The sequence below is a fragment of the Microtus oregoni genome, unplaced genomic scaffold (assembly GCF_018167655.1).
Source record: "Microtus oregoni isolate MIOR12 unplaced genomic scaffold, Mior012 000091F_ref0000469, whole genome shotgun sequence".
Classification (NCBI taxonomy): Eukaryota; Metazoa; Chordata; class Mammalia; order Rodentia; family Cricetidae; genus Microtus; species Microtus oregoni.
In genome coordinates this window covers 3,125,540-3,147,621 of record NW_024544600.1, presented here as the reverse complement: position 1 = coordinate 3,147,621, position 22,082 = coordinate 3,125,540, and the positions used below count along the sequence as shown (strand labels likewise).

At 52.0% G+C, this 22,082-nt stretch overlaps 1 protein-coding gene across 2 annotated transcripts; it reads left to right on the top strand.

The window, feature by feature from the left end:
• Positions 1-783: 783 nt before the first annotated feature.
• Positions 784-21,213, top strand: Kcnh4 (potassium voltage-gated channel subfamily H member 4). Of its 2 annotated transcripts, none has more exons than XM_041643971.1 (17): positions 784-1,138; positions 2,865-3,098; positions 3,405-3,551; positions 3,668-3,795; positions 5,023-5,266; positions 5,680-5,837; positions 8,861-9,068; positions 10,809-11,003; positions 11,428-11,627; positions 13,351-13,600; positions 14,173-14,417; positions 14,974-15,012; positions 15,189-15,541; positions 15,811-15,917; positions 17,035-17,111; positions 19,574-20,286; positions 21,006-21,213. In XM_041643971.1, exons 1-16 carry the CDS (start codon positions 1,063-1,065, stop codon positions 19,967-19,969), a joined length of 3,057 nt encoding a protein of 1,018 aa, XP_041499905.1. In that variant the 5' UTR covers positions 784-1,062; the 3' UTR covers positions 19,970-20,286; positions 21,006-21,213. The 2 variants fall into 2 exon arrangements, with proteins under 2 accessions (XP_041499905.1, XP_041499904.1); XM_041643970.1 differs by having other exon boundaries at positions 17,032-17,111.
• The last annotated feature ends 869 nt before the right edge of the window (positions 21,214-22,082 follow it).

Sequence of the window (22,082 nt, the reverse complement as noted above, 5' to 3'; positions counted from 1 at the left end):
CTCATATTTCTAGATTCCAGAATTGTTTAACGATCCACTCTGTGTCACTTTGCTTTAGCCCTAGGATAGTAATGTAAAATTAAAAAAAAAATAGAGACATGGGGGCTGGAGAGATGGCTCAGTGGTTAAGAGCGCTGCCTGCTCTTACAAAGGTCCTGAGTTCAATTCCCAGCAATCACATGGTGGCTCACCACCTGTAATGAGATCTGGTGTTCTCTTCTGGCCTGAAAGCATATATGCAGGTAGACCACTGTATACTTAATAAATAAATCAAAAAAATAAAAATAGAGACATGAGGGCTGGCAAGATGGCTCGGTGGATAAAGGCCCTTACTGCCAAGACTGAAGAACTGAGTTCGATCCTGGAGACCTACAAAGTGGAAGGCGATAACCGACTAAGGAAAATTGTCCTCTGACCTCCACACCCTGCACTACAGCACAGGCAAATACACACACATGCGCAAAATAAATGAATGTAACAATCCTGTTTTGAAAAGAAAGAAAGAAAAATAAAAGAAATATCCCAACTCCAGCAGGCGGCACTAGCAACCAGACACAAACCCCAGCGTGGGCCGCGCGGGGAAACCCGTAGGGTGGAGCTACCAGAGCAGCCAGGGAACCACGCGTAGGGGTGTGACCACCCTGAAAGAAGGGCGTGGCCATCATCCGAGCCCCACCTCATCACCTCAAGCCTCGATGGTGGGCGTGTCTCCGAGTCTCTCCCCAAGAGACACGCGTGGGCCGCTCCCCTCCGGGAGGAGAGCCGCAGAGGAGGGGTGCGGGTGTCTCTGGCGGCCCCTCCCGGTGCGGAGCCACGTGGTGGGCGCGGGCCGAGCCCTCGGGGAAGAACCTGACCCGTGGGGAGGTGGGAGGGGGGTGGCTCTCAAAGTGCTGCGGAGCAGAGCTCAGAGCTACCAGGTTCAGAGCAGAGGCAGCGGCGGCGAGAGGAGGGGAGGAGGCAGGCCGGCGCATGGGGCGCCCCGGCCCCGCCGGTAGCGCGCCCCCTCCGGCCAGGCCGCGCTGAACGCAGCCCGCGCAACGCCTCGAATCCGCACCCGGGGCCATGCCGGTCATGAAGGGGTTGCTGGCCCCTCAAAACACCTTTCTGGACACCATCGCCACCCGCTTTGACGGCACGCGTGAGTTGGATGGGGGCTGGGTCAAGTCTCCTTGGGACAGGGTGGGTATACTGGACACGGTGTGATCAGAGAAGAGAGAATGGGATGCAGGAACTCCTGAAGCCGTGGTAAAGAAACAGGGTGCGGAGCCCCTGAGAGTGAAAAATCAACAGACTGGGGCGGGGGGGGGGGGGGAGAACAAGGTTAGGGGGTGTGACTCAAGGCAAAAGAGGCTCTTTGTGCCATACGACGGAGGAGGGGGCCTTGGGAGCCGGGACAGAGCTGTGCTGGGGGTGTGTTTGGAGGTGTCTGAGACCTGGAGATGGGACAAAGTGGTCTGATGACTCCAGATGCTTCTGCCCCAGAAAAAGAGAAAGAGAGATCAGACTTAGTTAAGACCTAGTCTATATTAAAGTCACGCGAGCCCCAAATTATGAGATATCTGTGTGTGAGGTGGGTGAGGCAAAGCGGGGGCAAGTGCTTGAGACCATGGGAACTCTGCTAGCCCACCTGAGCGTGGTTCCCAAGTTCAGCACCTTGGACAGCCGCAGAGCTCCTTCCCGGCCTCTTCTCCCGCCATTCCCTCACCCAACTCTGGAACCCCCATGTCTTCCTTTGTCCCTCTCCCAAACCCTGGTGGGCATTAGGAGGGTGGGGGAGCGGTAGCCGAGGGCGGAAACCGAGCCGCCAGGGCTCTACCCCCCCCCCCTTGTTTCCATAGCGCCAATCACCGAGGCAACGGGCCCTGGGATGGAAGAAGTAGGCTGTGCCCAGGACCCAGTGCTTCCTAGGCATCCTAAGTGTCCCGATCAGCCACCCCACCCTGGGACTGTAACCACTCCTAGGGTCCTTGAACTGCTTGGGTCTCATATTCCATCAACTGAGCCTGTCCCTGGGTGCCCTCCCACCGCCAAGCCTCTAATCCACTGAAGCTAGAGGGAGCCAACTCAGGTTCTGGTGCTGGGGGTGGCTGCAGCTCACACCTCAATGTCTTCTCCAGTTTGACTTTAAGCACCAGGAGCAGATCCCCTGAAAATATCAAAAAAAAAAAAAAAAGTGGGCATTTCCTGGAAGGCAAGAAAGAGGATGTGTCTCCCACTGTCTTTCCCTCACTTTAAGCACGTTTGTGAGTTTGGAAATTGTCTGCCTTTTGGTTTAACAATAAGAGTATGATGTCATCAGAATCTTTGTCCTGCTCATTATAAGAAAATGCTGGGATTGTATTCCAAAACTGAGTGACTGCAGGGTGTGGGGAGGGGGAAGTTTTTTTCCTTTCTCAGAGTAGCATTTACTAAGTGCCAGGAGACCTTCTTCCCAGGTTACCTGACGCAACCCACAGCCACCAGAGAAAAAGACACACTGTGTCCCACTTTGCAGATAAGGAAACTGAGGCACAGGAGCTATAATTTACTTGCCCGGGATCACAGTCACTGTCACAGGGTGTTGGAAATGAGTCCTGGAACCCATGCCCTTACTATTCTATCATGCTTTCTGCAGTCACAGCGCCCCAGCTTGAAGGCAGCACGAACCCCATGGCCTCCTAGGGTTCCTTCTCTAGTCCTCCCTTGAGTCCTTGCCCTTTGGTTCTATCCCTTATTCTCATTTCAGAACATCTCAGAGCTCCCTTAGGAACCACCTAGAACCTTCTAGCTCTCTGATCTCTGCTCACAACTTGAGGGAACTGTTGTTCATCTGGAAGTTAGCTTCTTTTTGGCCTGGCCCTGACCCTGACTTCTCCCTCCTGCAGATAGCAACTTCCTTCTGGCCAACGCACAGGGCCCACGGGGTTATCCCATCGTCTACTGCTCTGACGGCTTCTGTGAGCTCACAGGCTACGGCCGCACCGAGGTCATGCAGAAAACCTGTAGCTGCCGATTCCTCTATGGCCCAGAGACCAGCGAGCCGGCCCTGCAACGGCTGCAAAAAGCCCTGGAGGGCCACCAGGAACACCGAGCTGAAATCTGCTTTTACCGAAAGGATGGTGAGGAGCCTGACCTGGCTTGCCATCTGCCCAGATCCTAGGCCTCAGCCGGAGTCTGCTGTGCACAGAGGAGCTTGGGGGCTTATTCTCCCATGGCCACAAGCTGGCTACAGAACTAAGTTCATCCTTCATCTTTTCTGGGCCTTGGTCTCTCCGTTTGTGAAGTGAAGTGAAGATAACAAATCTCTGGGGTGTCTCCCAGCTCTCAGCATTCACCAGAGCCTTTGACTACATAGAGAAACCAGGGAGGACAGAGAGTAGGCACAGTGCTGCTCACCCACCTCTGCCCTCTCTCTGTGCCCACAGGCTCAGCCTTTTGGTGTCTCCTGGACATGATGCCCATCAAGAATGAGATGGGGGAAGTTGTGCTTTTCCTATTTTCCTTCAAGGACATCACTCAGAGTGGAGGCCCAGGACTTGGCTCACCTGGAATCCATGGGGACAATAATCACGGTAACTGGACGTCTGGATCACAATAGACTGGTCCACACACAGCCTCTTAGGATGCACCCCAACTTATCCCTGCCTGTTTGTCTCCTTTGTTTTTGTTTGTTTGTTTTTTCTAATAGAAAACTCCCTTGGGAGGAGAGGAACTAGCTCAAAACTTCGGTCCACCAGAAGACAGAACCGGACAGTCCTCCGCAGATTGACTGGCCACTTTGGTCGCCGGGGTCAGGGAAGTGTGGAGGCAAATAATGTGAGTTCCACCCCCAACTGATATTTCCAAGTCTTCCAACCCTAATTCCCGGCTACATTCTCCCTCTCTCCCTGTCTGCTCAGTCTCCCTCTGTTGGTTTGTCCCCCTGCCCGCCCATTTTCCTTATGCTACTTTCTTTCTTTTTTTGTTTTTTGTTTTTCGAGACAGGATTTTACTGTAGTTTTAGAGCCTGTCCTGGAACTATCTCTTGTAGACAAGGCTGGCCTCGAACTCACAGAGATCCGCCTGCCTCTGCCCCCCGAGTGCTGGGATTAAAGGCACGTGCCACCACTGCTCAGCCCTTATACTACTTTCTGCTTCATCACATATGCCCCCCTCCCCATCCCTCCTCCATTTCGTTTTCATTAGCAGGTGATTGACACTGCTCTGGTGATGTCACAGGGGGTGGAGCTCTAGTAGGAATTCTCCCCTTGAGTGTAAGGTTGTATCACGAGGGATAAACTCACAAGGTGCTGTGGTCCTAGGAAGAAAGCCCCTGTTTTGTACCCAGCATCCCATCCTATGGATCCTGATGAACAAGGGATGGAGTCTCCCACCAGCTTCCGTAGTCTGTTAAGGCTATAGGGTCTGGATCAGCAGGGCTAACTTCCTCCCTCTGGGTCATACTCAGAAAGAACTCCAAAGAAGTTATGACCCTTCAGGCTAGGATATCTTCCTGATTGTCATAATCTCTCCAAAGAGGGCGAGGGTCAATTCAAGTAAACGCAGCTGATAAAGCGTGTTTTCTTCAGAAGGGGCCTGAGGGTGTTTTGTGGAGATTTAACTGAGTGATAGAGATCCTGATTTGTGAGTACAAGTCCCCTGGGCTCAGTCCCCAGCACAAGAAAGGAAAGAAAGAAGTGAAAAGAAAGAATTACAAAAATGAGCCTGCTGCTGCTGGTGGTGAATGCCTTTAATCTCAGCCCTCGAAGGCAGAAGTAGGTGAATCTCTGAATCTCTGTGAGTTCAAGGCCAACATGGTCTACAGAGTTAGTTCAGGACAACCAGAGCTACAGACAGGGAAAAAAAAGCCTGAGCAATAGTTTGGTACAGAGACAGAAGTGCCAGTTGCCAACTTGGGAGCTCCTCTCCCATACCTTCCATTCCCTTTCTGGCTACTATTGAGATGCCCACCTTTCCCGTTTTCCTATCCCCTGACTCTCCCTTCCCCCAGCCTCAACTTTTCTTTCCCCCAAGTGTCCCCAACCACCACCCCTCTCCCTTTAGAACGTGTTTGAGCCAAAGCCATCAGTGCCTGAGTACAAGGTGGCCTCCGTGGGGGGCTCCCGCTGCCTCCTCCTCCACTACAGCATCCCCAAGGCCATCTGGGATGGCCTCATCCTCCTCGCCACGTTCTACGTCGCGGTCACCGTCCCCTACAATGTCTGCTTCTCCGGTGATGACGACACCCCCATCACTTCCCGACACACCCTTGTCAGCGACATTGCTGTGGAGATGCTCTTCATCCTGGGTCAGACCCTCTGCCCTACTAACCCGGAGGGAGGGCTATGGGAACCCACTCTAACAAGCCTCCCTCCCTGCCGGGCTTGCGGGACCCTTCCCTAGCTCGGAAGGGTCTTACCTTCTCTTTTTAGTTCTTTGTGAGTTCTAGGGGCCTAGTGAGGTGTGGGTAAGCCCTCGGAGGGGGAAGAGGCTAACACTTCCTCCCTAGACCCTGTAAGTCCTATAGAGCCCAGTCCCCTGCAGCCTGCAGTCTTGTAGCCTTTCCTCTCTATAGATCAGCCAAGAGTCCCAGCTTTCTCCATTCTGCTGCCTCTCTTATGGGTCTCCAGTGCTCACCACACCCTGCCCTATTCATTAGCTGCCTGACCTAAGGATCCAGGCCATGCATGGTCCCTTGTAACAGCCTCTTGCATTTCTCAGACATCATCCTGAACTTCCGCACCACCTATGTGTCCCAATCGGGCCAGGTGATCTCTGCTCCTCGTTCCATCGGCCTCCACTACCTGGCCACCTGGTTCTTCGTGGACCTTATTGCTGCCTTGCCCTTTGACCTGCTGTATGTCTTCAACATCACCGTGGTGAGTGAGCCCCATCCCACCATGCATCCTAGCATCTGAACTCCCAGCCACGGTCCTTCCTATCAACTCGCATGCAGATAGATGTCTCTCTGATTCCGTCGTGGGCACAGCCCTGAGCCAGGCACTGGGAAGGAGCCCAAGGGGTCTCTGCTCTTAGAGAACTCAGCTCACAGTCTCTGAGGGAAGCTGAGACAAACGAAAAGCTAACTATGGCTACCAAGGCGGCGTTGGTCTGATGCCAGATGAGTGGTACTTTTCACATTTTTTTTATTTCACAAACAACTGATGAGCATTTAGCTGTCTGCAAAACACTGTATGGGGGCCTGGTCACTGTGGTAGAAAGAGACAAGGAATTGGCACTCACAGCCCTCTCAGATTGGTGAGACAGGCAGGAATAATGGAAGGAGGACATCAGCCGCAGGACTGCTGAATGGGAGTGGGAGTGGGCAATAGCAGCGTGGACTGGCCTTGGAGATCTAAGTTGGAACGCCCGCATATGCAAAAACATTCTGAGATCAGGCCAGCACCCGGGGGCAGAAGCATCCCAGTTGGGCAGGAGCTGAGGTGGTCTGGGAAGGAACTGTTCCTGGAGGAGGCGTGAGCAGAGCTAAGCCTCTAAGAGTGAACAGGATTTGGCTAGCAAAGGATGAGAAACCAGAGAAAGTGCATAGTAAGTCAAGCCAGCGAGTCAGAGGCTGGGTAGTGTACCTGGGCCTGTGTCTTTGCTTAGGACTGCCTGGAAGTGCCCTAAGGGGTCAGGATGGAGCCAGACAGTAGGTCTTTTCTAGTCCAAGGTGAGGCAGTCTTGCCCTGTGTCCCCAAGCCCCCTCGCCATTGTGGGGGAGGAGAGGTGGAGAGCAGTTTTCCCGTGTGCGCTCCCTGCGGCACTCAGCTATAGCAGGAAACCACCTACACGAAGCCGGATTTAACTAGCCGCCAACGGGCTGTGGGCCCCTTCTACTGGCTGTGCACATGTGTGTGCATGCTGCTACACACGTGCGTGTGTGCGTGCATGTGTTTCTGTATGTGTGTGTGTGGAGAGACAGAGACAGAGAGAGAGACTGCCCTGAGGTACTGACCATACAGAAAAGGGTTTCCTACTAGTCCTTAGGCCTGTAGCCATGCCTCTATGCCCACCAGGTAGTGTCTACCTTACAGGAGAGGGCCTGCTACAGAGAGCCACCAGCCCCTCCTCTCGGGCTGTCCCCTCTCCTCTGGTACCTTTAGGAGTACTTTGCAGATTCAGTAAAATTTCACACACATACTTTTGCACACGTCATTATACGAAACCTTTTAGGGAGGTTCTTAAGTCTTTTTTTGAATGTCGGTACGGAAGCGCAATGAGAACTAGGTCTACAGAATCCTAGACTAAAATTCTCTCCCATATACAGTCTGCTTCCCAGATAACCAGGGTCTCCAGATGTATGACTTAGGGGAAATGACCAGCGACACTGGAAGCCTGAGAGAGCATGAACCAAAACAGAGTCGCAGGCACTGACAAGAGTTATAGAGTTACAGGAGTCATGCCAATGGCGTTCTAGCCAGAGGAACAAAAAGAGAAGGGTCCTTAAAGGCGTGGGACACAGAAATAAGTGATTTTGGGGAGCCCCGAAGTGTTCAAGTTTAGGAGGCAGATGTTCTGGGGTTGGAGGGAGTTGTGTTACGTCTCAAAGTTAAGACTTTAGCCGGGCGGTGGTGGCGCACGCCTTTAATCCCAGCACTCGGGAGGCAGAGGCAGGCGGATCTCTGTGAGTTCGAGACCAGCCTGGTCTACAAGAGCTAGTTCCAGGACAGGCTCCAAAACCACAGAGAAACCCTATCTCGAAAAACCAAAAAAAAAAAAAAAAAAAAAGTTAAGACTTTAGTTAAGACTTGCAAAGAGTTCCTGTTGGGGAACCAGGGCCACCTCCTTTCTAGCCCCTTCACTTAACATTAGAGATCCACAGGTGGTTCTGGAGCAGCATAATGCCAGGGCTTTGGGGTACGTTCCTCCCTGGAGCTCCCTGAAAGTGTGGTGAGGGCTTTATAGCAAGTCCCTCAAGCCTACAGCTCTAGCTGCTGAGCTGCTCCTATGCACAAGCAAACCCCCAACCCGCTCCTTGTCTGCCATATTAGAAGGCCTAGTTGAAGTGTTAATAATTATAACAAAACCAGCAGATTCAGGGATATGGTTTCATAGCTTAGGAAAAAAAACCAATTTGTCTAGAATGTATAAAGTCCTGGGTTTGATCCCTGCATTCCTTTCCCCATAGCAGTAAAAACAGCAAATGTTTCCAGGGTCCTTGCTAGACAGCATGGCTCCATCAGTCTCCAGCTCAAAGCAGGTGTCCTCAAGCCACATTTTCCTTCTCACCTGTAGCTGACCTACAAAGGGGAAAGCCCTTAGCCTTCGACATCCTCAGGCTCCTTATCTGTTCCCATTCCTTTCATTACACTTCTCCGTGCCAGGTGCCAGCCCTGCTTGGCCGCTCCTAGGACACTGGAGCTTTGAACAGAGGTCCTCAATAGATCATTCCAGCCTACCCCTTCCTCTTCCCGGTTCTGGCCAGGGCTTGCTCCTAAATCATCCCATAGTTCTATGAGGCAGCTCAGTCCCAAATGGACTTGGTGTCCGTCATTTTGGACTTGAGTTATAGCTCCATTATTTCCTTCGTCTGTGGCCTTGGAACACGTTACTAGCTTCTGCGAGCCCTAGTTCATTCATTAGCGAACTGGGACCTGGGATGATAACTGGACCGAAGGCTCCAAGGCTGTTTTGTTTGTTTTAGTGAGGATTACAAATGCCTAGCATACTGGTGGCCCAATGCAAAAGAAGTCCTCAGTAGCTAAGCTAATTATTCTCTCCCGGTGCATGTTATTGTCACTTTCTAAGGGCAGCAGTGACAGTTTCTTGCAGCTTCCCCTGGCTCCAGGGTGTCTGGTGGGAAGGATGTGTCAGTGGCGGGGGGGGGGGGGGGCTATATGAGGTCTCTGGGGAGTTGTGCCTGCTGACAGCCTCCCCCGCTGCCCCCCTCCACCCGCAGACCTCGCTGGTACACCTGCTGAAAACAGTGCGGCTCCTGCGGTTGCTGCGGCTGCTGCAGAAGCTGGAGCGGTACTCACAGTGCAGCGCGGTGGTGCTGACGCTGCTCATGTCCGTCTTTGCCCTCCTTGCTCATTGGATGGCCTGCGTCTGGTATGTCATCGGGCGCCGGGAGATGGAAGCTAATGACCCGCTGCTCTGGGACATTGGTGAGCCACCAGTCCCAGACTTCCACTTGCGACGTCTCTACCTGTCCTATCCCCCAAACTGATGCCACCAGGACTTAACATCTTCCCATCCCATTGTCCTCTAACCACCCAGTAAAATGCCCTGTGCTCCTTCTGGATCAAGGGTGGAGACACTGATTTGAAGAGAAGGGCTCTGCTAGGGGGAAACTTCCAGCCTAGCTGAGAAGGAGACCAAAATCAGCCAGTGACAGGGAACACACTGATGGAGAGAATTTGGGACAGAGGGAGCAGCGTGTGTCAAGGCTCAGAAACGCCTCTTATCCTGTAGCTCTCCGCCGTCATCAATTCCTCCCTAGCCACTGGCCAGGAGGCAGCCCCAGGCCCTCAATGTCTCCTCGGGAAGTAGGTCAGATTCTAGGCACTGTTCTTGGCCCCTCCTTCTCCTCCTTCAGCCCACACCTTCCCCCACCACTTAGATCTAGAATCTTCTCTCCATCTCTACCACCTTGTGCAGTCTACCCCACTTCCTCTCTCAATGACTCCTACAAAGGACAGCACGGCCTTCCTTGTCTTCCTCCGACCCCCACCCTCAACCACTTTTTTGCTGCAGCCAAATTGGTCTCCCATGAATCAGCACTAGAGAGAGCTGGAGAGATTGGAGGAGTTAAAAGTACTTGTTGACTTTTAATGACCTCTTCTGACCTGTGCAAGCACCAGACACATGGTACAAAGACGTAACATATTGGCAAACACTCACATACATTAAGATAAAATAAATACAATAATAATAATAATTTTTAAAAGAATAAACACTGACCCTCCCCCAGCTTCTATGTGGGCCCTTACATCAGCTGCCCACTGTCCCCAAAGTGAAGTCCATGCTTGGTGGCCATGTGCCCCAGGCAGCTCTGCATGACCTGTGTCCCCACCACTTTACTTCCTCCTGTAGAGCCTGTGGACACCAACTGCCCTCCTGGGCCTGACCCACTGCTCTCTCACTCCGGCCCTTGAACATGTTCCTCCCTGGGAAGCCCCACTCCTTCCCCATGGTGAAGTCTCTTTCTTTCTCTTCTCTTTCTTTCTTTCTCTCTCTTTCTCTTTTTTTTCTTTCTTCCTTCCTTCCCTCCCTCCTTCCTATTTATTTATTTATTTCAAGACCGGGTTTCTCTGTGTGACAGTCCTAGTTTTCCTAGAACTTGCTCTGTAGTCTAGGCTGGCCTCAAACTCACAGAAATCCATTTGCCTCTGCCTCCCAAAGCATGGGCCACCACCTGGCCCATGGTGAATTTTCTATAGTCTCAGCCTCAACCAAAATGTTGTACCTAGGATCCACGTTGGCTCCCCTAATAACCTGCTGCAGCCTCTAACACACTCTATTTTCGTAGTTTGCCTCCCTCCTGAAATAGTCTGTTTTCTTTTCTCCTTGACACTGTTTACAGGTGATGGCAGGGGCAGGCCTGGCTGGGTCAGATCTTGGCTCCCTACCCCCAGCACATACAGGAAACACACAGTAACATACCAGGACATTGAAGGGGCCTGCAGTCGACAGCCTAAGGAGTGGGTAGCCTTGGAGTGCAGCTAGAGCCGATTCATGGCCTCCAGGCCCAGGCCCAGCAGAATGGCCCATTTCCTAGCTCCGTGGCTGCAAACTGCCCCTCTCCTCTGTAAATATGGATGCCAGGTCAAACAGGCAGACCAGGGAGATGCATTCTCCACCACCTGTCTAGCTAGCCCTAATTTCCTCATCCTTCCATATCACAGGTTGGCTGCATGAGCTGGGCAAGCGGCTGGAGGAGCCTTATGTCAACGGCTCGGCAGGTGGACCGTCTCGGCGCAGTGCCTACATCGCGGCGCTGTACTTCACGCTGAGCAGCCTCACCAGTGTGGGCTTTGGCAACGTGTGTGCCAACACTGATGCCGAGAAGATCTTCTCCATCTGCACGATGCTCATAGGCGGTGAGGCCAGACCCCACTACTCCCAGGGAGCCCTGGAAATTCAGGTTTGCGCACAGGGAAACTGAGGCTCGGAGAAAGCAAGGTGCCCACCCAAGTCCACATGGTCACATGTTCATTCATAGACCTTTCTCCATTGCACATGACTGTGCCCATAAACAGGTGTGACCTCTTTCAAGAGGGGAGACACCCAAAGTCATTACCTAAGGAGGTGATGAGAGAGGAATACCGGTTGCCCCATCTGTGGGTTGCCACCTACATTCCCTGCCTCTGATTACTAGATGACGTGCTCACAGGAATCTGCTAGCTCTCCTGTGCCTCCCCAGACCCTCTGAGACCCATCCAAAGGCAGGGTGATCCGGGGAGCATGAGGAGCCAAGGGAGGGGTGATTGCCCCTGATAACGCTGCGGGTTGCCACCTCTGCAGCGCTGATGCACGCAGTAGTGTTTGGGAATGTCACGGCCATCATCCAGCGCATGTACTCCCGACGCTCGCTCTACCACAGCCGCATGAAGGACCTCAAAGACTTCATCAGAGTGCACCGGCTGCCCCGTCCACTCAAGCAGCGCATGCTGGAGTACTTCCAGACTACGTGGGCTGTCAACAGCGGCATCGATGCCAACGAGGTAGTGCTGAGCCGGGGCTCTGGCCATGTGGCAGTGCAGTGGAGAGGGGCTACTGTCTCTCTAGGATTGGTACAGAGGCAACCAAGGTGTAGGGAGGTACAGGGCTCTTAGCAAGGACGTGCACCCAGCCAAATCCAAAACCCTTCCTTTAGTACTTAAGCGTGGAGGTTGAAAGGAAGTATAGTGATTGAGTGTGGACTTGGGCGGACACCTTGCCTTTTCTGGGCCTCCGTTTCTCCATCATGGTAGGCATCACAGTCTCCCCCCAGCCCTGTGGTGGGCCAAGCCACCGTTTTTCATTCATTCTCTTGGTCTGAACACAGAGGAGGATGGGGGTAGCTAGAGGTGATGACACACCACAGTTTCTGCTCTCAAAGAGACCCCAAGAAAGGTGAGAGGGAGACAGGTACAGAGACACATGTAGCAGATGGAACCCTATTCCTGCAGCAGGGCCCTCATTGCATCTGAGCCCAGAGGAGACAAGGAAGATGGCAGAGAAAGTGGTACATCTTGGTCAAGAGAATCAGTCTGCCTTGGGAAGGCCATTCCAGGCAAAAAAAAGAGTGATAGGAACCTAGGTTTGCATGTGCGGGTAAAGCTGAGCGAATGAGTTCAAGGATCTGAATGTTGTTGAGTGAGCCTCCGAGAAGAGGAGGTTGTACTGGGAGGAGCCAGGGCCAAAGTTAGAGCTGGAGCACTGCAGCACCAGAGAGTGGGTAGCCTTGAGTTTGCAGTTTTTTCTGTCAGATGTCCAGGACGGGGTGTGGCAGAAGGTGGAGGAGGAAGTGGATGGGAGCCTTTTGACTGGAAAAGATCCCCAAGAGCAGGCCATTTCCAGTTGGTTACAAGAGAGCAGCTCACAGGGATGCCCAGGTCTGGCTTGGGGTCAAGGGATGAGGTGAGGGTACCCCAGGAAGAATTCTGAGATTATGGATGAAGGGGAGAGTCCAGGTCTGAGCCATTAGCCATATGCAGGGTCTATAGGAAGCTCAGGGGCAGCTTGTCCATCAGGTAGTTATAAACACACATGGGAACCCAACGTTAGGGCTTCCAGGCATGAGCAGTGGGGAAGATGGGCTGGTAGCCATGATGTGGGAGAATGTAGAAACAGGAAGTGAGTCAAGAGGATGGGCTACGCAAGGAGAAGTAATGAGAAAAAAGCAGAGGGGGAAAATTGGGTGTGGGTGGGCAGGTGGGACAATAAAGAAGATGACAGCAAGATAGAATTGCTGAGGGGCTCCATGACATTAGGAGGGAAATATAGAGAGAATGGGTAAAATTTAAGACCTAGCATGAGCCTAAATTTTACAATTAGGGATACTGAGGCCTAGAGATAGGAAATAGAGGGTCCAAAATCCCCAGGAACATAGGAGCAAAGATGATTGCTACTTTCCCAATTCCCAGTCGGAGTCCCACCAAGGACAACTCTCCACCACACAGAACTGAGCAATCAGAATCTAGGGGTGCTCAGTGTGTGTAGCCATGTGCATGTGCATGTGCAGTACCCAGAGAGAAAGAAGACTTGGTCTCTGCCCAGAAGTTAGATTTGGTGATCAAGACAGCAAAGAAGATTTAGACTAGACAAGTCTTCCTAAAGGCCTAGTGGGCAATTTCCAAGAGAGGGCAAGTTGGCCCTCTTGCCTTGGGAACAGCCCCCCTCATTTGTAGATCCGAGTAAGTGACTGCAGGGGGATGGCCAGAATGACCTCTGCCTCTTATGCAGTTACTGCGTGACTTCCCAGACGAGCTGCGGGCTGACATTGCTATGCACCTGAATCGGGAGATCCTGCAGCTGCCGTTGTTTGGAGCAGCTAGCAGGGGTTGTCTGCGGGCCCTCTCCCTGCACATCAAGGCCTCGTTTTGTGCTCCCGGGGAGTATCTGTTACGCCGCGGGGACGCCCTCCAGGCTCACTACTATGTCTGCTCTGGCTCGCTTGAGGTGCTCCGTGACAACATGGTGCTGGCCATCCTTGGTAAGAACCCCACCACCACACACTGCCCATCCTAAGACCTTCCCCCCACCCCAGGACTTGGGAATAGCCTGCGGCCCAGGGATTGGGAGACCCCTAGCAAGTGCCTCGAATGCCTATTGGAGAATATTCTTCCTTGATCCCTTCACTCTATCACGGTTCTCCTTTGGTCATTCCCTACTTTCCCCTCTCTGGCCACCCCTTAACCCACTGGCCCTTCATCAATTGACTGCCATTCAGCCAATTCATTCTATTCCTTTGCGTCTTCTTCCAGTTCCCTCGTCCCTTCCCCAGTGACCCTAGAATTCACTAACCCTTTAACTGACTCTTCTGGTCAGTCTTTACTGATCCTCCAGTTCTATTGGCTGTTGACATCTTCCAGTAGCTGCGGCCCAGCTTCACCAGTCATTCTCCAATGACCTTTTCTAAGCCCCCTGATTCCCTCTCTCCAATGCACTGTACTGACTCGCCTTCAACGATCCCTAAATATACTGACCATCTCCCAACCACCCACTTCCCGCCGATACCCTGTGTTCCCATCATCCCAGCTGACTGTCCCCTTCCTCTCCCCATAGGGAAGGGGGACTTGATTGGGGCAGACATCCCTGAGTTGGGGCAGGAGCCTTGGCCAGGGGCAGGCCCCAGCTGCGTGCTGAAGACCAGTGCCGATGTGAAAGCACTGACTTACTGTGGCCTGCAGCAGCTGAGCAGCCGAGGGCTGGCTGAGGTCCTGCGACTGTATCCAGAATATGGGGCTGCCTTCCGGGCTGGCCTACCCCGGGACCTAACCTTCAACCTGCGCCAAGGCTCCGAAAACAATGTATGTAGACGCTGTATGGCAGCTACTCCCCACCAAGGGAACTTCCTTCAAAAAAACCCCTCCAGCCCCAGAGAGCCTCTTGCATCTCTCTCCTCCCTAAAACACCACCTCTAACGCCAACCACCTCCTTCTAATGCTTCATATACTCTTAGCATCTTCCATCCCAATCCCCCATTGGGCCTCACCCAGACCCTTGACAATCTCTTACCACCTTTTATTGCTGAGAACTTCTCAGCCCCATTCTAGCTTTCTGAAGTCCCTCTGTGAACTGGTGGCACACCCCACACACACCGAGGTTCCTCCACTGCTGTACCATTGTTTCCCACTTTATTTTAGGCTGATGTGTCTATACCCTTAAACCTTTGTCTTTTGCTGCTTTGGGGGTTCACTTTGACTCTCTGAATTTCCTCTGAGTTAGAGTTGGTGGTGTCTGGCTCAATTCCATGAAAAGGCCCCATGTACACAGTCCCCTTAACACTGTTTGGCAGAGTGAGGAGGGGCTGTACCAGGAGAGTGAAGAGGTGGGAGTCAGCTTAACCCTACTCTGTCCCCACAGGGCCTCAGCCGCTTCTCCCGCTCTCCTCGTCTCTCCCAGGTAATACTCACTCCTGCATTGGGTGAGGTTGGGAGGAAGGCAGCTTCCCTTAGCTCCTCTGCCACAGGGAGAAGGAACAGAGGGTGGGGAGCAGTGCATGGTGCAGAGGGTTGCACCCCAATGAAGGGTCCTACTGTCCACCACCCAGTATCAACTGGGACTCTCTCGTCCCACAGACACGCTCCGACACTCTTGGTTCCTCCTCAGACAAGACTCTGCCCTCCATCACAGAAACCGAGGGTGGCATGGAGCCTGGGGCTGGTCCCAAGCCCCGTCGGCCCCTCCTGCTGCCCAACCTCAGTCCAGCACGACCTCGGGGGTCCCTGGTCAGCCTTTTGGGCGAGGAGCTGCCCCCATTCTCAGCCCTTGTCTCCTCTCCTTCCCTTTCCCCGTCTCCTTCCCCTGCCCTGGCTGGCCGGGGCCAAAGTCCCTCCCTGTACAGCCCCCCCAGGGGCTCTGCTGCCTGGAAGCCCCCCCAGCTCCTCATTCCCCCACTGGGAACATTTGGACCTCCGGACCTCAGTCCCCGGTGAGATGCCAGCCTTCCTTGCCTTTCTCATATCCCTGCTGGCTTCCAGAACCTTCTTTGGGCTCCATTCCCAGCGTTCCAATCAGTGCTCCTTACTGTCTGCCCCGTTTGCCGACCCTGCCTTTCCAACCACAGCTTGCAATCCCATTCCGCTTTGACCACTGTTCTTCCCCAGTTCTCTGGCTCTGCTACCCTCATTCACCTTCTGCCTGCTCTGTTCGGGCCCTGCACCCTCCCCATGGTGCTGACGAGCACTGCTCTACCCCCAGGATCGTGGATGGCATTGAGGACTCCAGTAAAACGGCCGAGGCCCCTTCATTCCGGTTCAGCAAGAGACTGGAACCCACCAGAACTCGCTCACAGGCTCCCTCTTCAGGTAAGGAACCGTAGTGACTTCAATTCACAGTTACTCATTATCTGTCCATCTATTTATTCATCTACCCACCCATGTGATATATGTTAGATGCCATCCTAGGAATACAGGCAAACCAAATCCTGCCAACATTTTAGCATGGGGGGGGGCAACACCTGTGTACACAGATAACAAATCCAGAATTATAATTATGTGCTAAGTTCTAGCACACTGAGAAAGAACAAGACTTTGTGGTAGGAATGGAGGGGCCACTTTGGTTATTTCTTTTTTTTTTTTTTTTTTTTTTTTTTTTTTTTAAATATTTATTTATTATGTATACAATATTCTGTCTGTATGCCTGAAGGCCAGATGAGGGCGCCAGACGTCTTTACAGATGGTTGTGAGCCACCATGTGGTTGCTGGGAATTGAACTCAGGACCTTTGGAAGAGCAGGCAATGCTCTTAACCACTGAGCCATCTCTCCAGCCCCTGGTTATTTCTTAAATGGACTGTCAGGGGCCAGTGACAGGGTTCAATGGTACAGGTGAAGCTGGACCAACTGAGTTTCATCCTTAGTGCCTATATCGTGCCTACATGGTGGAAGGAGGGGAACCGATTTCCGCACAAGCACTGTGGCGCAGGCGCACATACACACAACTATAAATAAATAAATATAATTAAAAAGAAAAGGCAAAGATGGGCAGTGGTGGCGCACGCCTTTAATCCCAACACTTGGGAGGCAGAGGCAGGAGGATCTCTGTGAGTTTGAGGCCAGCCTGGTCTATGAAAGCTAGTTTCAGGACAGGCTCCAAAGCCACAGAAAAACCCTGTCTCAAAAAAAAAAAAAAAAAAAAGTGAGCATGGCACTTTGGTAAGGTGGTGTTCCAAGGTATAAAGACATACCCAGAAGAGACACTGCAGTGTTTGGATGCCCGCAAGCCCTGGGGGATGAGGGGGACATGGAGGAAGAGCCAAAGCTAGGCCTCAAAAATCAGATTCTCGGGTTGGTTTCCCCATCTCTCTGTCACTAGAGCATTCTGTTCCTTGCTCCCTGCTGTCAAGCAACAGAGAGGAGTGGGGGGACTTGGGTCTTTAGGCTCTAAGAACCCATCTGCATCTCTTTACCCCATTCTGCCAGCAGGCCCCAGGCCTAGCCGGGAACTGGCCACCGAGGCAGCAGAGGAGGTGAAGGAGAAGGTCTGCCGGCTGAACCAGGAGGTGGGTTTGCGCTGGCTCTTCCCTGCCAAGCCCAGAGAATATTGTCTTGGGGTCTGAGAGGAGCATGTTGTGTTCTGGAGCTAGCCAGAGTCTTGGGTTCTGTCAGTCACACTAGCTAAATGACCCTGGGCAAGTCCCACGGCCATGCTGGGCTTATTTCCTCACCTAAAAGTTAGAAAAGTACTATGTCGCTGGGTGGTGGTGGCACAGTTAATCTCAGTCAGTACTCGGGAGGAGGCAGAGGCTAAGCCTGGACTACAGAGTGGGTCGCAGGACAGCCAGGGCTACACAGAGAAATCCTGTCTCAAAAACAAAACAAACAAAAACCCAGGAAAACAAAAACACACAAACAAAAAGATAAATAGAAAAATAATATGTGTGAGACAGGAGTGTACGAATATCTATCTGGTCCAGCCCCTCCGCATCTCAGGTATTCACTAACACCTCCTCCTCCCACAACTGAGTCTCTGTTTACAGCCTGGGACCATCCAACCAAGCGCCCAGTCTGATGCTCAAGGCTCAAGCCTTTCTGTTTGTATCTTTATCTAGTCCTTGTGTTGTGTTGTGTTGTGGTGTGTGTGTGTATGTATTTTGAGGAAGGGTCAGTGGCTAGGGAAGCTGAGAGGCTTTTAAGCTTAGAGGACCTATGCCCATATGGGTGAATCTTGGCCAGGAAGCGAGCAGATTCTGTGTGCCTAGCCTAGGTACTGCCTCTACTTATTTCCCAAGGGATCTCAGTATTGTTGCCACATAGCTACCGAGCCCAGCCCCTGGGAGTCACCTTCCCTCCATTCTGATAAACAGCAGGCAGCCAGAGCTGTAGCACCTGGACTCGAGCAGGGCCTAGAGCTATCTACAGTAAGGTTAAAGACTAGCCCTGCTTCTGCGCACTGTCTCAGGCTGCCCTCTCCTCTAGGCCAGTGATTCCCATATCTGAGTATGAATCAGAACTATCCTTTAAAATATAGGTTCTCCCGGGCAGTGGTGGTGCACGCCTTTAATCCCTGCACTCGGGAGAGTTCAAGGCCAGCCTGGCCTACAAGAGCTAGTTCCAGGTTAAGTGCCAAAGCTACAGAGAAACCCTGTCTTGAAAAACAAACAAACAAACCAATAAATAAATGAAATACAGGTTCCTAGGGCCTTAACTGGTTTGGGATGGATAGGGTGGGGCCAAGAACTCTGCATTCTTGACAAGTTTCTCACTTACTAAAGTTGGAAAAACACTCATGAAGAGACTTGAGCTTGTGTGATGGGCTAAGAACAAGGCTATTCTTCATATTTTATAAAAGGGATAGGGAACCAAGTGTTGTGGCTTGTGCCTGTAATCCCAGAACTTGGGAGATAGTGGCAAGGCAGATCAAGAGTTCAAGACCAGCCGGGCGGTGGTGGCGCACGCCTTTAATCCCAGCACTTGGGAGGCAGAGGCAGGCGGATCTCTGGGAGTTCGAGGCCAGCCTGGTCTACAAGAGCTAGTTCCAGGACAGGAACCAAAAGCTACGGAGAAACCCTGTCTCGAAAAATCAAAAAAAAAAAAAAAAAAAGAGTTCAAGGGCTGAGGAGATGGCTCAGCGGTTAAGAGCATTGCCTGCTCTTCCAAAGGTCCTGAGTTCAATTCCCGGCAACCACATGGTGGCTCACAACCATCTGTAATGAGGTCTGGTGCCCTTTTCTGGCCTTCAGGCATACACTTGTATACATAATAAATAAATATTAAAAAAAGAAATTGCTTTAAAAAAAAAAAAGAGTTCAAGACCATCTTGCCGCAAGCCTGAGCTATCTGAGACAGTCATCAGGAAGATGGCTGAACTGGTAAAGGTCTTGAGTTCTGATATCTCATGCACACAAAAGGCAGGCATTGTGGTGCATGCCTGTAACACTAATGCTGGGGACGGGTGTAGGCGGAGTCGGTCTAGCTGCTGTGGATTCAATGAGAGACTGTCTCCAAAACACAAAACAACAGAAATAGAGAGAGTGATAAGATGACCTCTGGCCTAGAGGGACACCTGCACGCGCGCGCGCGCGCGCGCGCGCACACACACACACACACACACACACACACAGAGAGACAAAATTAAATAGCTGGGCGTGGTGGTGCACGCTTTTAATCCAAGCACTTGGGAGGCGTGGGCAGGCGGATCTCTATGAGTTCAAGGCCAGCTGAGTTCAAGGCCAGCCTGGTCTATAGAGCTAGTTCCAGGACAGCCAGGGCTGTTACACAGAGAAACCCTGTCTAGAAAAACCAAAAAACAAACAAACAAAAGTAAATAAAATAAAAAGAGAAGAAGGGACAAAATCAAAACTGGGGTATGTTACCTGTTGGCTGTGACAACCCCTGCTCTTTCTTCCCACGTGACTGCAGACAGACAGTGGTTAGGGAATTTTGTAAACTGTACTGTAGGGGTGGGGAGTGAGCCTGGTTATGGTTATTGCATCCTTGAGACACTTTGCTACGTTCCAAACAGATCTCCCGCCTCAATCAGGAAGTGTCTCAGCTGAGCAGAGAGCTGCGACAAGTGATGGGGCTCCTACAGGCCAGGCTGGGTTCCCCAAGTCACCCATCTGACTCAGCTTGGCCCCCAGACCTTCCTTGCCCCCACCGGAGGCCACCATGCATCTCTCCTCACCTGTCTGGACCGCCACTGGGTCTCCAGGATACTACACTCGCTGTGGTCCACTGTCCAGCCAGTGTGGGCACCGTGGAGATAGGAGCCACCCCCTCAGAGCTGAGACCTTCCACGATGGCACCCTATCCCTCAGAACCTGAACTTCTCGGACCCTCTCCAGTGTCGGAGGCTTCTCCCCTGACCCCAAGCCTCATGAGGCACAGCTTTCAGTCTGGGTCAGACACATTCCACTGACCCTGGCCTTGGGCCCAGGCCTGTCTGGGGTGGGTATTACGAACCTGCCATCCAGGAAGGAACTGGGCTCCTGGGCCTCTTGCCTTGGGGTCAGCAGCCAACAGCTGGTCTGGTTGGCTCTGAATTCTCTGGACTTTTTAACAAAGAGTGGCCACATCTAACCCTGTTCCATTTTCTAAACCATCCCCCATCCTCCTCTTCCGTGAGGGGAGCCACCACCTGAGGCCATGGAATCCAGCAGGCATGAAATGGACCGTGGTGCCCTGCTGGCCTGGGCAGAGGAGATGTCCTACTTTCTTCCCAAGACTTGGAGGCAGGTATAGACTGAGAACAGAAGAACGGTCAAGAGTAAAGATCTAGCCTGTGAATGAAGGCTGTGGCTGGACCATGCGGGGTGGGGGGGTGGGGGGGGGGGACTATGGCGAGAGGGCTAGATGGTATATGGAATTCCTCTGTCCTAGATTCTGGGTCCCTTGCCCAAGACCCTAAGAACGATGTCACCTTGAAAGGAGTGAATTTGAGATTCCAGGTGTTATTTGAGAAACCCACATCTTAGGGCTCCTATTAGCACCAAACTAGAGGGGCTCACTTTACCCCCACAGCACACACACACACACACACACACACACACACACACACACACAAAACTGATGGAACCAGATGTGTCCCTGACTCTCAGGACATTTTTTTTTAATTCAAAATATAAATTAGTTGTCAACATCATACTCCAGATAAGAGTCAGAAAATATTCAATATTCTAACTTCCCAAGAAAAACAAAGCTGTCTGGCTAGCAAGGGCCAACATTCATCTGGCAAAGTCAGCAATAACCTGGTCTTGGGTGGCTGAGAAATAGTCCCCATTTCTTCACAGCCTCCTGTTTGATCATCATTTCCGATGTCTAAAATTCGCTTCCCTTCTTTTTTAGGTCCCTGTGTTATTTCAGTTTGAAATCCCTACCTTAGAGTGAGCTCCAAACAATGCCTGTTTTTACCCTTAAACTTGAGCCTATCAACATCTCTTTCTGTCTCTCTGCAGGCTGTCATGCAAAGTGGTCTCTTCTGCTGCCAGCACCTCAAAGCCTTCCCAAAATCACCCTTTTGCTGTTCCCACCTCCAAACCCCAGCCAAGTCGTCCTGTCCCCCTTCCCTTCCAACAGGGTCTCAACTGCTCTGGCTTCCAGCTTTCCTTTCCCACTCAACACCCCAAGCTCACTTTTGGATAGGAAATAAATTTTTTATTTTTTTAGACCTTGACTCTGGCTGTTTCTGGGGGTTGGTCTGAGAGCCCCAGGGCTTTGAAGGAGCCAACACAAGCAGACACACTCCACCATACTCCAGGGCCCTGTTGCTGTCTCTAGGAAGGGCAAAGGCGCCAGTCAATCCACTTGGCGCCGTATTCACGCCACCAGGGACTCCTGGGATAAGGGAGAAACCTTAATGAGTCACTAAGGACCTGTTACACTCCTTCCTCCCCACCACCCAGCTACAACCACAAATACACAGTCTGTGGGAGAGACCGTGCTAATCTCTAGACTTCGAAAGATAGCCCCAGGAGTTGCCCTGCCCTTCGGAATAAGGAACTCTTCTTCCCAGGTATTTGGCGTTGAGCTAGGTGTAGTGTGTTACAGTGGGCATGTAGCTGGAGGGAAGAGCTTGTCACCAGTCAAGAACCTGCTAAGAATGACGTCATTTCTCTGGAGATCTATGTCCTATGATATATGTGTTGAAAGAAACTGCCACCTTGATGACAAGATGAAATTAGATGTGGGCACAGCATGTGGCAGGGTGTTCCAGACAGGTCTATTCTTCAACTCAAGCGTTCAGGGTATGACTCATGCCCTAGCACAGTGGCCACATGACATGGTCTCTGGGGTGGGCTTTGATTTCATCTAAGTTTTGAATAGTGTCCCTGGGAGAGAGATGCAGAGAGAGGAGATACTGGCCAGTGCTGGAGGTTGGGGTTGAGTGGAAGCAGAAGTGGTCCTAATTCATATAGAAGGAATTAGAAGAAACAGAAATAGAACTGACCCATATTAGGAGTGTGTGTGTGTGGGGGGGGGGGGTTGTCTACAGTGATGGGTAGAGAGAAACCAGGCAGAGGTTGTTGTTGGAG